Source organism: Pollachius pollachius (genome assembly GCF_949987615.1).
Source record: "Pollachius pollachius genome assembly, chromosome: 20".
NCBI lineage: Eukaryota > Metazoa > Chordata > Actinopteri > Gadiformes > Gadidae > Pollachius > Pollachius pollachius.
The window spans coordinates 16,928,872-16,942,084 of record NC_136953.1 but is presented as its reverse complement, the minus strand read 5'-3'; the positions used below and the strand labels follow the sequence as shown (position 1 = coordinate 16,942,084).

The 13,213-nt window shown below is 50.5% G+C and overlaps 2 protein-coding genes across 3 annotated transcripts in view; both read left to right on the top strand.

Annotated features, from left to right (window-relative positions):
• The first annotated feature begins 547 nt into the window (after positions 1-547).
• sat2a.1 (spermidine/spermine N1-acetyltransferase family member 2a, tandem duplicate 1) lies at positions 548-7,684 on the top strand. The gene is made up of 6 exons (XM_079758491.1): positions 548-737; positions 1,431-1,482; positions 1,844-1,927; positions 4,210-4,311; positions 4,598-4,638; positions 4,961-7,684. Exons 1-6 carry the CDS (start codon positions 675-677, stop codon positions 5,126-5,128), a joined length of 510 nt encoding a protein of 169 aa, XP_079614617.1. The 5' UTR covers positions 548-674; the 3' UTR covers positions 5,129-7,684.
• A 434-nt stretch (positions 7,685-8,118) lies between these two features.
• Positions 8,119-13,213, top strand: part of tnfsf12 (TNF superfamily member 12) — a gene marked incomplete at its 3' end in the record, with an annotated part of 8,915 nt that continues 3,820 nt past the window's right edge. For both annotated transcript variants that reach the window (XM_079758207.1, XM_079758206.1), the window contains exons 1-2: positions 8,119-8,840; positions 11,692-11,782. In XM_079758207.1, the coding sequence (XP_079614333.1) occupies positions 8,667-8,840; positions 11,692-11,782 (265 nt within the window). In that variant the 5' untranslated portion in view covers positions 8,119-8,666. The remainder of the gene's footprint in view (positions 8,841-11,691; positions 11,783-13,213) is intronic.

The following is a 13,213-nucleotide window of genomic DNA, read 5'->3' as shown; positions in this document are numbered from 1 at the left end:
ATAACGTGTGTATGTGTATGTTTGTGTGTATGTATGTATGTATGTATGTATGTATGTATGTATGTATGTATGTATGTATGTAAATATGTGTGTGAGTGTGTGTGTGTGTGTGTGTGTGTGTGTGTGTGTGTGTGTGTGTGTGTGTGTGTGTGTGTGTGTGTGTGTGTGTGTGTGTGTTCTATGGACATCCTTACTGTACCGACAGCGATATATTGTTTCTCTTTCTTCTGACAAATATACTTATTGTAAGTCGCTATGGATAAAAGCGTCTACTCAATGCCCTAAATTTAAATGTAAATGTATAGGTTCCCAAGGAGTTGTCTGTTCTGTCTGTTTGTAAAGGTTTCTTCTGTTTGTGTTTCCTTTTCGGTTAAAGCTCTGCATTTTATTCAGGTTCCCCCATTGACCTACAAGTAGGCTACAACCCTGAGCCTTTCGTTATAAAATATGCATTAGCTGTGCATTACTGACATGTTATTCCCGGGCCCGCCACAGTATTCACAGAAGGCGCTGTTGCTGCACTACACAATTTCCGGTATACATTTTCTCCCCTTTGCAGGAGTCAATGATCTGCGGTTTCCTATTGTCATGCTAGCGGCTCGCTGTTATTCCTCGTGTTCATAGCGTTTGATCCGGTCTCCATTAGACAGAAGTGCATTGATTAAACGCGTACCATGGACTTCTCTATCCGCGCCGCCAACCTCGAGGACTGCAAAGACATTGCGCGCATGATCCTGGTGAGCCGAGCTGAACGCATGCTGTCGTCTTGCAGGGACTCGAACCTACCACGTCTTAACGGGGTCAAACTTATGCGTTTACAGGTTATGCAGTCAAAATGTACTTCCTTGTCATTGCCCTCTCTGGTGTGTGGGGTTGCGGGGGCATTGGGTTTTGGGTTATAAACACGAGGACTGTCTTACAGTATAGAGGCATTGGTGTTGTTCGTGAAATACTTAACTATTGGACTGTTCTGTTGGCCTGACACCGTCTCATGAGATATTTGGTGTGCAGCCTGCATATATTCAATATTGAATACACATAAATAAAACATTAACATTCAACCTAGTAGTTATGCCGAGGCATTCAACAGTGGTCTTGGAAGAGTGTAATTGTAGTTTAGTTGCATTATCGTTATTGTGCTAAATTGTGCTTCTGCGTTGTTTCGCATGGGTCCTTTATTTTGAAAAATCGAACAGCCCACACATATGAACCCAATAACCTTTATTTCTCTTATTATTAATACAGCATATTGTTTCTGTTCTTTAGGGTTGGAGTGATAAAATAGTCGTAGATTTGTAGCCACATCAACAATAAATAAGAGTTTAAGGCAAGGAACAGTTTATCAAAAAATCAGAAATGACAATAACCACTTTTTTTCAATATATTTTCCGCTTGGGAAACTGAAAAGGTTGTATTCTTGTGTCTCCTAGGAACTGGCCGAATATGAGAAGGTGTCAGAGCACGTGAAAGTGACTCAGAAAGGTAAGTCTCAGTTACCTGGATGGATGGACCCCCATACTTCTTTAGGAGACAATTTTAAAATTGATTTTTAAAACGATTTGTGTCAATGTCCTATAAAGGCTTCTAGTGTGTTCTAAAATTGGAAGAAATAATTTAGAATTATGTTTTTATAAATTAGAGTTAAAAAACATGCATGTTCATGAATAAGTGAACTATGGTTGCACGAGGTTGAGCCCGATGTTGACACTAGAAACCAGGCAGCGTCCCGAAACACGTTTCAGAAGACATCTTCCCCCATGTCTCCCTTACTTCATCAGGACGGGACCACAGAGTCCTCACCCAGCCTCCAACTCACACCTTCTCTTATTCCCTCCTCTCCCAGACTTGGAACAAGATGGCTTCTCTAAGAACCCATTCTTTCACGGAATCGTGGCAGAGGTTCCGGAGGCGCAGCGAACCAAAGACGGTGAGAGGAAACAGACGCAGACATAATGGAGTCCATGTCTCTATCAGTGCTCTGTCTGGACCGAGGGACAGCAGTAATCTTGCTGTGTTTACATATCTGCTCACTTTGATTCGTGAGAGCGTACCCCCTCCTTAAATGCTTTGATGGCACATTAAAGATTATATTTGATGAGTGAAATCTAATGATGATATCTGATTCAGTCTTCAAACATGAAGCAACTGATCTGCTTCCTTTCAAAGTGCTGACTAGCTATTAAAAGAAGTGGTATACATTGTGCAACATTACACAATAAGTAATACCTTTGTCGGTGTGACCTACCAATAATCAGTGGACTGTGCTCTCGCTAACCTGCGATACAAACACTGAACTTTGACAACGGTCATAAAAATGATCACCAGCGTTCCCTCGGACCTCAGGGAGATTTACGATTCCGCACCGATGTGCAGCTAAACGTGGCAAAACATACACAATACAAAACAGATTTATGTGTAACGTAAATCCGATACGTAGATAAGATGACCACATAGCTTCTGCTAAAGGGGAAACGCTAATACCCAGCAGACGTTAGCGTTTTCCCCTCGGCGGAGGCCTTTGTCCAGTAGTCCTGCGTCAGACCTAGAGCCCATAATTGCCCCCTTGAAGAGATCGTCCTCCTCTGGCTGACTGGAGTGATTCCTCAGCTCCACATCCCACAGAGCCCCCACAATCTCTTCCACACACACACGCTGCATACTTTATGGGCAGGGCGGCAGAGACTGACGGGGAGGCGTCGGCGAGAGACGGGGAGCGACATGTAGCACAGAACCGTAGTGGGAACCAGCCTGGGTGGTTAGCGGGCTAGCGGGTTGAGCTAACCAACCGCCCTAGTTGTTACAACTGGCCCCTCATCTGGAGGAGGGGCCCCACCGTCCCCCACGCAGCGCTTACATAACACACACACACACACACACACACACACACACACACACACACACACACACACACACACACACACACACACACACACACACACACACACACACACACACACACAGCTTTTTCTGAGGCCCCAGCATTCTTCTGCTTCTGTATCATTCCATGACACAGTCCCTTTTTCCATAGTCTGCAGCTATAAACGTGTGTGTGTGTGTGTGTGTGTGTGTGTGTGTGTGTGTGTGTGTGTGTGTGTGTGTGTGTGTGTGTGTGTGTGTGTGTGTGTGCATGCATTTTGCGGTTTAGAGGAACAGGAGGAAAAAAAGTTCTTTGTTGTTGGCAGTGACTTCGTCGGCAGCAGACACGACATAAATAACAAAGAAAACCGACGGGCAGACAATTCATAGCAGATCACAAGCAGAAAACAGTCAGCTTGAGTAACCCTCTTCAGATATACGGATCATTTGCTGTACAGAAATAACAAAGCAATTTTCAGGAATTTGGTCATCGACTTTCACACAACTCAGGAAACATAGGGATAAAAAGCAGACAGCTGCATGCGTTAAGAGATGAGACGCTGTTGAGAGTATACTGCAAAGATGTACTGATATACAAGCGAGAGATAGAGACACATGAAAGGCTGTGAGGATATGCTCTTCCTGTGTTCTTGGCCTTCATTTGTCTGCCTCGCTGCAGTAATCCAACTCAGATAGTTTCTATTTAAATCTCTGCAGGGCTGAACACTTGTCAAAGAAAGCCAGGCATCCTACCAAGCAGTAATTGCACAGTGAATCATTTTCACTGCCAGCCGGCTATAAAGAAGAAAGTGAACAGAGTCAGTTAAACTAACAACTGTCATCGTTTAAAACAGACCCCTAAGTCTTTATGTCTATGTGTGTGTCTGTGTGCGTGGGTACATCAGCGACCCTGAATTAATTATGCAGCTTATTTCTAGTACGTTTGTGTTTGAAACAAATGTCAGGACCGTAGAGTCGCTCACCAGCTTCCTCAAGACTCAAGGCTCACTTGTTCAGAGTTCACCTGGACTCTGCACAGCCTCCCCTCTTATCCCCCAACACCCCTCCTACACACTTATTGTCTGTTGTAAGTCTTAAAAATAGTACTTAGCATTGTCTAGCCTCTTATCCTAGCTATCTTTGTAGTATACAGGGAATGGGTCAACCTAGCAGTTGTTGGTGCTTGGCACTTGGTTCTATGAACATAATTACTGTACCCACAGCGATATATTGTTGTTTCTTTTCTTCTAAAAAATGTACTTATTGTAAGTCGCTTTGGATATAAGCATCTGCTAAACACCCTAAATGTAAATAAGGTCATATTCAAACATTCTCCTCTTGCCTTCATCTCAGGGCATGTGAAGGTCGGTTACGCGCTCTACTTCCTCAGCTACAGCTCCTGGAAGGGCCGCTGTGTCTACATGGAGGACCTCTACGTCATGCCGCAGTTCAGAGGTGAGCAACGTGCGTGCTAAGCTCGGTGTGTGAACATATGACGCCAAGGCATCAAGAGAGCCTACAAAAGGCTTGAACCAATGACCTCCCTTTACAACTAGTGAGCCCTAGAATTGTCAAGGCACACTCATTGCAATTGAGTAAGAGACAAAGAGTTGTCGAGTAAGGCTGTCAGCAAGTGGAATGGAGAACAGATAGAAGATAGAAAACAGAGTCCGTTAAGAGGAGTATGAGTTAGGAGTCATGTTCAACACAATGAATTGTGTGTGTTTTCTGTCTGTTTCAGGCAAAGGAATTGGGAAGGCGCTGATGAGCAAGGTGGCCCAGGTGAGTAAGGAGGCGTGTCTTCTTCACGTTGTCCACACGTCTTCTAGTGTATGTGCTTAATAGGCCTAACTGCTAGCTAGAGGCTGTTTTTATTTTTTCATGTTTTTTGTCAGTCCTGAATAATGTGTTTACAGAGTAACAGAGTAAATGTTGAATTGTTTCTCAAATTTTCAAATGCAAACATAACAATGACTCCGTCTATGACGCAAGGAGACGAGGATTGGAAAACTATTCCACTGACTCACTGGTTTAAAAAAACATCCCTGTGTTTCTCGATGTCCCCTGACCTTTGACCCCCTGACCTCTGACCCCGGACCTGCAGCTGGGCATGGCGGCCGGCTGCACGCAGCTGAACTTCACGGTGCTGGACTGGAACAAGGCGTCGCTGGACTTCTACATGGCGCAGGGCTGCAGCGACGTGACGGCGGCGCTGGGCTACCACGTCATGCGCTGCGAAGGGGAGGAGCTGGAGCGGCTGGCCCAGCCCTAGGGCCGCCCGTTGCCCTGGTGACGGCAAGCCCCGCCCCCCTCCCCCATCCTCCCCAATACCCTCCCTTCCCTGACCCACGAAAACTGTGCAGCCACTCAGGGTAACGTCTCTGTGACAACCACAGCTGGTTGAATCGCTTCAATAGAAAAATATCCAATGTTAAACACAAAGCATCAATAACAGAGTATCTCCCGTTTACCCGGTTGTAGAGGGGACCCTCAGTTTGGGGTTGGTGGGAGGCTTTAGATGTCCCTACTGACATGTGTTCATGGGTTTTGCTTTTCTGGCCCGACCGACCCGACCTTCTGTTGTTGTTTTGAAACCAAAGAACGGCATTAATGATCAAAGCACAACGTGTGTAACACACAGCGTGTGTAACACACAACGTGTAACGCACAAAGTGTATAGCGCACTGTATGGGGAAGCACAATGAGGTCTGCACTGGAGTCGATGAATAAATGAGGAAATGTAGTCTTTTGATTCGCGTTTATGCGTAAATCTATTGTTGATAATATATTTTTTATTTACGTATTTGCCTGAGGAATTGGAAGCAAACTAAATAGATGACGGGCATTAAAGCTCACCAATCTTGCTCAGTTATACTAATATGTAATACTAATCACTTTAACCTCACTTTAACGGGACTAAGACAGAGCACACTTTGATCCGACAGTGTATAAGTTACGATGCAAACACATTTGTCACGGCATTCATTCCTCATGTATCTGCTGTAAATTAAATCCATCGGAAAAATATCAAACTCTGTTTTTAGAGAAATAGCTTCTATTTTTGTTGGGATACGCAGCGACACTTTGCAATAACGATGACCGGCCTCAGGGAAGCAGACCGGGACTCGAACCCGTTCCTTGAGGACCAAGATAACACAGAGACAGACAGACGGCTGGACGTTCCTCCAGAACAAAGATCACAGACAGACAGACGGCTGGACGTTCCTCCAGAACCAAGATCACAGACAGACAGACGGCTGGACGTTCCTCCAGAACCAAGATCACAGACAGACAGACGGCTGGACGTTCCTCCAGAACCAAGATCACAGACAGACAGACGGCTGGACGTTCCTCCAGAACCAAGATCACAGACAGACAAGACGGCTGGACGTTCCTCCAGAACCAAGATCACAGACAGACAGACGGCTGGACGTTCCTCGAGAGACGGGAGGGGGGGGGGACCCTTCAGAACGCCCAGCTGTCCCCCCCCCTGTGATGACGGACAGTCCCCCAGCGGTGAGTGGAGGGTCCAGACCCCAGGCTGTGGACCACAACACCTCTTCAGCGCGGCCTCACAGACTCCGCTCGCCAATCAATCAAAAGAAAACTGAGACCTCGGTCATAGAGCTGGCGTCTACCCAGAATCCACTCTGTTCCGAGATGAAAGTACAACTTTATCCCATCAACAGCATAGCCCCCCCCCCCCCCCCAAACCATCTCCAGTAGGCCAGTGTCATATGGTGTGCTGTTGTTCCTCTACACTACAGGGTGTGTGTACGCTGCAGCTTTCCATGGTGGTGATATTATATTAGGCTGCAAGACAATTCATCATGTCCTTGTCGATTGTTGTCTTCCTCTGTAATACTGGTGTTAGCGCTGCTATCCTACTGTAATACTGGTGTTAGTGCTGCTATCCTACTGTGTTACTGGTGTTAGCGCTGCTATCCTACTGTAATACTGGTGTTAGTGCTGCTATCCTACTGTGTTACTGGTGTTAGCGCTGCTATCCTACTGTATTACTGGTGTTAGCGCTGCTATCCTACTGTAATACTGGTGTTAGAGCTGCTATCCTACTGTAATACTGGTGTTAGCGCTGCTATCCTACTGTAATACTGGTGTTAGCGCTGCTATCCTACTGTAATACTGGTGTTAGCGCTGCTATCCTACTGTAATACTGGTGTAAGCGCTGCTATCCTACTGTATTAATGTGTACCTGCTGCATCCTACTGTTTGACCATGTAGGACTATTATGACCGTTTAAGTGTTGATTCGTGTTGGACTTTGACATTCTGGTAGTCATCGGATTACAAACTCCCCAATGTGTGCTTTTCCCCGATGGCTTGCACAGGTGTGTAGGTAGGATGCGGCCGATACGCCGCGTCGCCTCTAGTGTGAACAGCTGCTGCGGACCAGCGGAGGCTGTGTCCCAATACTAATACCGGCGCCCTGCGCTCACAGCTGATACGGAAAAACCTCTAGGGTGCGTTCCGTTACTCGGACGTGCCAGACTTCGAGCTTCCCCACTAAAAACAAAAATGTTTCCACCGACGATTGAACGGACAGAATTTACCGCCTGGAAGGCAATGATGAAACGTAACGCGGTGATTTAACGGTTTGGACGGTCTGCCGCAGAACCGAGGATTGAGACCAGGTGGGTGATTACCAAAGGGAGTCAAAGTTCTCGGTGGATCAAAGTGTTGTGTGATTTATTGTTATTATTTATTATTTATAAGCTTGTCATCCCCATACCCCCCGCTGCTTTATAAATGGGTAGAAAAGCGCCTGCGTTTTATCATTAGCCAAACATTAAGATTACGTGTCGTCTGATGGAGGATATACTAGAAATGGTGTAATTAGTCACTGCTATAATGCCTATAATTAGTATGACGACTTTAAGTTGAAAGAGACGACATTATAGCCTACTGTCACATTATTACGTCACATCTAAAGCTCCTCCACATCTTATAAATAAACTAAACTTAAACCATTAAGATGCTGCGTCTCCTCCAGCCTATTGACGGACTGCAGAGGCGCGTCGGGGCGCCGTCTCTATACACGCGCGCCCCCGTGCGGCCGCCGGCGGAACCGTCTGGCGCGAGCGAGATCTGATTCTCCCGTGCGTGCAACTTGATGAAAAGTGATACGAAGAGCACAGCGAGACTGTACCGCCGCTCACAACCCGCCGGAGCGCACTCCCGCGAAACCTTTCAGCGGAGGCACGTGCAGACCACGGATTTCAAAAACTTGGGATCCGATGTTGATGGCGCACGTTTGAAGTTCACCGCAAACTAGGCCTGTCTGTCTATCCGCGCGTGCATGACAGTGCTAACGGATCCGTCGGTGCCCATCGCCCGTGAGTGACCCCCGACCGGGCTGCAACCGGGGAGACGGAGACAGGGGAACCAGCGCGAGGCAGCGAGCGGAGAGTAGCGGGATGCAACAGTTGATGCTCGCTGGTCGCCCCGCGCGCACCTTCCACCAGTAGCTCCGCACGCGGCCCTTCCCCGCGCCAAGCACCGAGGATGGTGGCTCCGATCTGCGCGTGAAGAGGCACCGGGGACACCAACACCGACCAACCCCTGCAGGGGCGAAACACCCGAGTCGTGAATCGGATTATTCTGAGAGAGGGGTGGCTGCACCCAAATGGACATTTCACCACGATCTTATTTGAGTTAATTTGTTGTTTTTTGGAACCGCGTTGGACTCCACGCTTCGCTGGGATGGAGTTGCATCGGACACTCGGAGCGGTCCGCCATGCACGGTAAATAAACCCTCCGGCCCCCCTCCCCGCCGACCCACCCCAGCGCAACATGCACCGAATCCTGCAGCGGAGGCGAATGCGAAAGCTCCGCGTCGTCTGGGTCTCCCTGGCGCTCATGGCGCTGTCCCTGGCCGCCTGCAGCGCGCTCTTCACGGCCTGGACCTGGCGCCAGACGCGGGACCTGTCCCAGTCCTTCAAGATCCTGCAGGACCGCCTCGAGCAGGTGAGTGGTGGTACTGGTGGTACTGGTGGGTACCATGACGACTGAGACTGGGAATGAGATGCACGGTCCAACACGAGCCGTCATTGCACGTCACGCTGCACCACCACTCGCGTTCTGGACCGCACCGTGCATCCCTGCAGCACAGTAGAAGCGCTATCATCAGGACAGTAGAAGCGCTATCGTCAGGACAGTAGAAGCGCTATCATCAGGACAGTAGAAGCGCTATCATCAGGACAGTAGAAGCGCTATCGTCAGGACAGTAGAAGCGCTATCGTCAGCACAGCAGAAGCGCTATCGTCAGGACAGTAGAAGCGCTATCGTCAGGACAGTAGAAGCGCTATCATCAGGACAGTAGAAAGGCTATCGTCGGGACAGTAGAAGCGCTAACATCGGGACAGTAGAAGCGCTATCATCAGGACAGTAGAAAGGCTCTCGTCGGGACGGTAGAAGCTCTATCGTCAGGACAGTAGAAAGGCTATCGTCAGGACAGTGGAAGCGCTATCATTCTCCCTTCAGGACGGTAGAGCCGCTCGAGTTCAACACTCAAGACACTCGAGTTCATTAGCGACGTCTCGGCTGTTGTTGTGGCGGCGGCCTGGAGACTGGAACCTTCGCTGGGGGGGGGGGGGGGGGGGGGGGGGGGAAGCGGGGGGAACTGGTGGAAAAATGCTAGCCCACCGCATTTACCCCCCCCCCCAGTCTGCAAGTTCGTGCTTCTGCATCGTGATGCGGTCGCAGCTGAATTCTTGAATTGCGTTTAGTTTTTTTTCCCCCTCCAAAGTACGTCCTGTCAAATTGTGGACCCCCCATCTCCCCCCGCCCCCCGCTAAGTTTAATTGCCCTGCTGCCAGTTATGTTCCAATTTTAGGCAATTTTTACTGGAAGCCCCAAAGTGCAGAGGGGGATTGTGGGTATTATGGGCCCGCGCTGACGGCTGTTGCTGCACAATGTAAAACCATTTGGCGTTTTCATTACGGAGCATTTATGAGGTGTATCCCTTTTATTTTAGCATTATCGACAGGCGGTTGCTGCAGGCTATGAGGGACACCGGTTTAACCGTGCGGCGGCTGCGCGTGCAGATTGCACACCGAGGGTGCGTGAACGACACGCCACAAATCAAAACCACTTCCCCGCAGTCCGTTTAAAACGGCCGTCCCATAAATACAGACACAGGCTTTTAGGTGTCTACGTCCCGTTACTATGAAATAGTGCGCCTACGTGAGAGCGAATCCTGCAGCGCTGGTCGGTTCTGCACTGGTTCTTGTTGCACGCTTCCAATCCAATACGCACGCGCACGTAGACTAAACACAGCTACCAAACAACCTTTTAAATCTGACACGTGGAGGATCTGGAAACCCCTTTTCCTGGGGCCCCTCTCCAGTCTGCTGCACCGTTAGTATAGTTCACCGTACCCGGGCCGCTTGAGTATGGAGTAGGGCCCACTTCTCCCAGTAGTCGACCTACCATAGCCCCCCGCCCCGTCTCTGCTAAGAAACTGTAATTTAGCAGAGTTCACATAATTCGGTTTGGCCCGGTCCCTGACATAACGGGAGTTCGGGCGATGTTAAGAATGCAAAGCACGGAAAACATGCTGGAGGTGTCGCAACGGCCATCAGGGGGAAGTGGAGGAGCCACGCGCGGTGGAAACGGCCACGTTTGTGGAAAAACGGCAGCTCTGTTGTGGAAAATGCGATGTGTTTATGCGGTGGTGGAGCTGGACGGAGGAGAGCGAGTCGGAGCCGAAGCCTTGGCCGGCCGCCAACCGTGTGCCATAACAAACCGACAGAGTCCTGTTGATACAAAGAGCTTCTCATTGTGTTTGTCTTCACCAGGGTAGGCCTGCTCTCTGGGTCTGTCTGTCTGTCTGTCCCCCCTGTCTGTCGGTCGGGCACCCGGTCGTCCCGTGACCCTCCGTCCGTCTCTCTGTCTGTCCCCTGACCCTCTGTCTGTCTGTCTGTCTGTCTGTCTGTCCCCTGACCCTCTGTCTGTCTGTGTGTCTGTCCCCTGACCCTCTGTCTGTGTGTCTGTCCCCTGACCCTCTGTCTGTCTGTCCCCTGACCCTCTGTCTGTCCCCTGACCCTCTGGCTGTCTGTCCCCTGACCCTCTGTCTGTGTGTCTGTCCCCTGACCCTCTGTCCGTGTGTCTGTCCCCTGACCCTCTGTCTGTCTGTCTGTCTGTCTGTCCCCTGACCCTCTGTCTGTGTGTCTGTCCCCTGACCCTCTGTCTGTGTGTCTGTCCCCTGACCCTCTGTCTGTCTGTCTGTCTGTCCCCTGACCCTCTGTCTGTCTGTCTGTGTGTCTGTCCCCAGACCCTCTGTCTGTGTGTCTGTCCCCTGACCCTCTGTCTGTGTGTCTGTCCCCTGACCCTCTGTCTGTGTGTCTGTCCCCTGACCCTCTGTCTGTGTGTCTGTCCCCTGACCCTCTGTCTGTGTGTCTGTCCCCTGACCCTCTGTCTGTGTGTCTGTCCCCTGACCCTCTGTCTGTGTGTCTGTCCCCTGACCCTCTGTCTGTGTGTCTGTCCCCTGACCCTCTGTCTGTGTGTCTGTCCCCAGACCCTCTGTCTGTGTGTCTGTCCCCTGACCCTCTGTCTGTGTGTCTGTCCCCTGACCCTCTGTCTGTGTGTCTGTCCCCTGACCCTCTGTCTGTGTGTCTGTCCCCTGACCCTCTGTCTGTGTGTCTGTCCCCTGACCCTCTGTCTGTCCCCTGACCCTCTGTCTGTCTGTCTGTGTGTCTGTCCCCAGACCCTCTGTCTGTGTGTCTGTCCCCTGACCCTCTGTCTGTGTGTCTGTCCCCTGACCCTCTGTCTGTGTGTCTGTCCCCTGACCCTCTGTCCGTGTGTCTGTCCCCTGCAGGTCAACACCCAGAGGAAGGCCATTGTGCAGCTCATCCTGGAGAAGAGGGAGCTGCTGGTCGGGCACCGGGTCAAACGTGACGGTACTGGAAGTACGTCTCTGTCTGTCTGTCTGTCTGTCTGTTACTGAGCGTGTGTCTTTCTCTCTGTCTGTCTCTGAGCGTTCCTGTGCGTGTGTGTGTGTGTGTGTGTGTGTGTGTGTGTGTGCCTCTCTCTCTGTCTCTGAGCGTGCCTGTGTGTGTCCGTGTGTGTGTGTGTGCCTCTCTGTCTCTGAGCGTGCCTGTGTGCGTGTGTGCGTGTGTGTGTGTGTGTGTGTGCATCGTAGCAAACTGCCTCCCTGACCACTAATGACGGCCCTCGCTGGGCCCGTCGTGTCAGCGCATGGAGCGTGCACATACACGCACGCCTCACGTGCGCATCGGGCCCGGCTGCTCGCGTGCGCTGTGCAAATTATGTGCGCTTATCTGCGCACTAGCATCTGTCACTTATTTAAATGCACCAAAGAAAAATCGCACACGCACACACACACACACACACACACACACACACACACAGAGGACCACAGCGACATTTCTTCCGACACAACATTCTCCCTAGCGGTGACATGTCTCCGATCGACTCCGACTTCGCATACTTTCCTCTTCTCTTTCTGTCAAAGCGTCGTGTTGTTTCTCTTGTTGTTGTTATTTCAAGGAGACCGTTAAAACGAAAGCTGTGGTCGGGGCCCCGGGCTGGTTTTGAGGCCGGTCGCGTCCAGGGCCAACGTGGCCGTGGGGCCCCACCGCTCGCGTCTAAAAGTTGACACAGGAAAGGAGTGGGCCGGCACTGGGAGGCAGAGAGGGCTGTGCTTTGAGAAATTACAGGTCTGAGGGCCCGAAGCCGGACCTCAGGGCCGAGAGAGAGAACCCAAAGACACGAGAAAAAAACCCTCCAGCTGGCACTGGGGGGGGGGGGGGGGAGGAGGAGGATTAAGGAGCTGCGTTTGTTTGGCGGCGTGCTACTGTTGACGTGACGGCCGCAGCTGTGATTGGTTGTGAAGGCCGGGTGATATTTGATGATCTATCATTGCAGTATTTTTAGGCGGCCGCCGGCCTCTTGCGTCATGGCCTCCGGGGGCGGAGATGATCGCCTCGCAGCATGGTTCCTCTCTGCGGGCTCGCGTCCGACTGGCTGACAAAAAAGCGTGGATCGAATCGGACGTCTGAGTTTGAGGAATGAGCGTCTCGTCCACGTCCAAGGAGCCGTCCATACCGCCTTTTATTTTAAGCCAGAGCAGGTTTGCATCAAAGCCTAGCACAGACGTATAGATATTGTTCTATCAGAGCTGATAGCTTGGGGATAACTCGCCCGTATCCAAAAGTTCCCGAGTTCCTCCTGAGAGGAGGATGTAATCGTGGCGTGAGCGGCTTCACTTTGAGCCAGCGCAATCCCTAAATCTACAGGGTCTCCCTTCTGAGTGCCATTCCTGCAGGGGCCTGATATCCCCATATGCCCCCCCCCCCCCGTCACAACGATCCAGGACT

Excerpts from the sequence above, each read along its gene's own strand:
- sat2a.1 (XM_079758491.1), top strand. The coding sequence starts at position 675 with ATGGACTTCTCTATCCGCGCCGCCAACCTCGAGGACTGCAAAGACATT. Across the intron at positions 1,483-1,843 it reads CGTGAAAGTGACTCAGAAAG|ACTTGGAACAAGATGGCTTC; the intron begins GTAAGTCTCAGT and ends CTCCTCTCCCAG. Across the intron at positions 4,312-4,597 it reads CGTCATGCCGCAGTTCAGAG|GCAAAGGAATTGGGAAGGCG; the intron begins GTGAGCAACGTG and ends TGTCTGTTTCAG.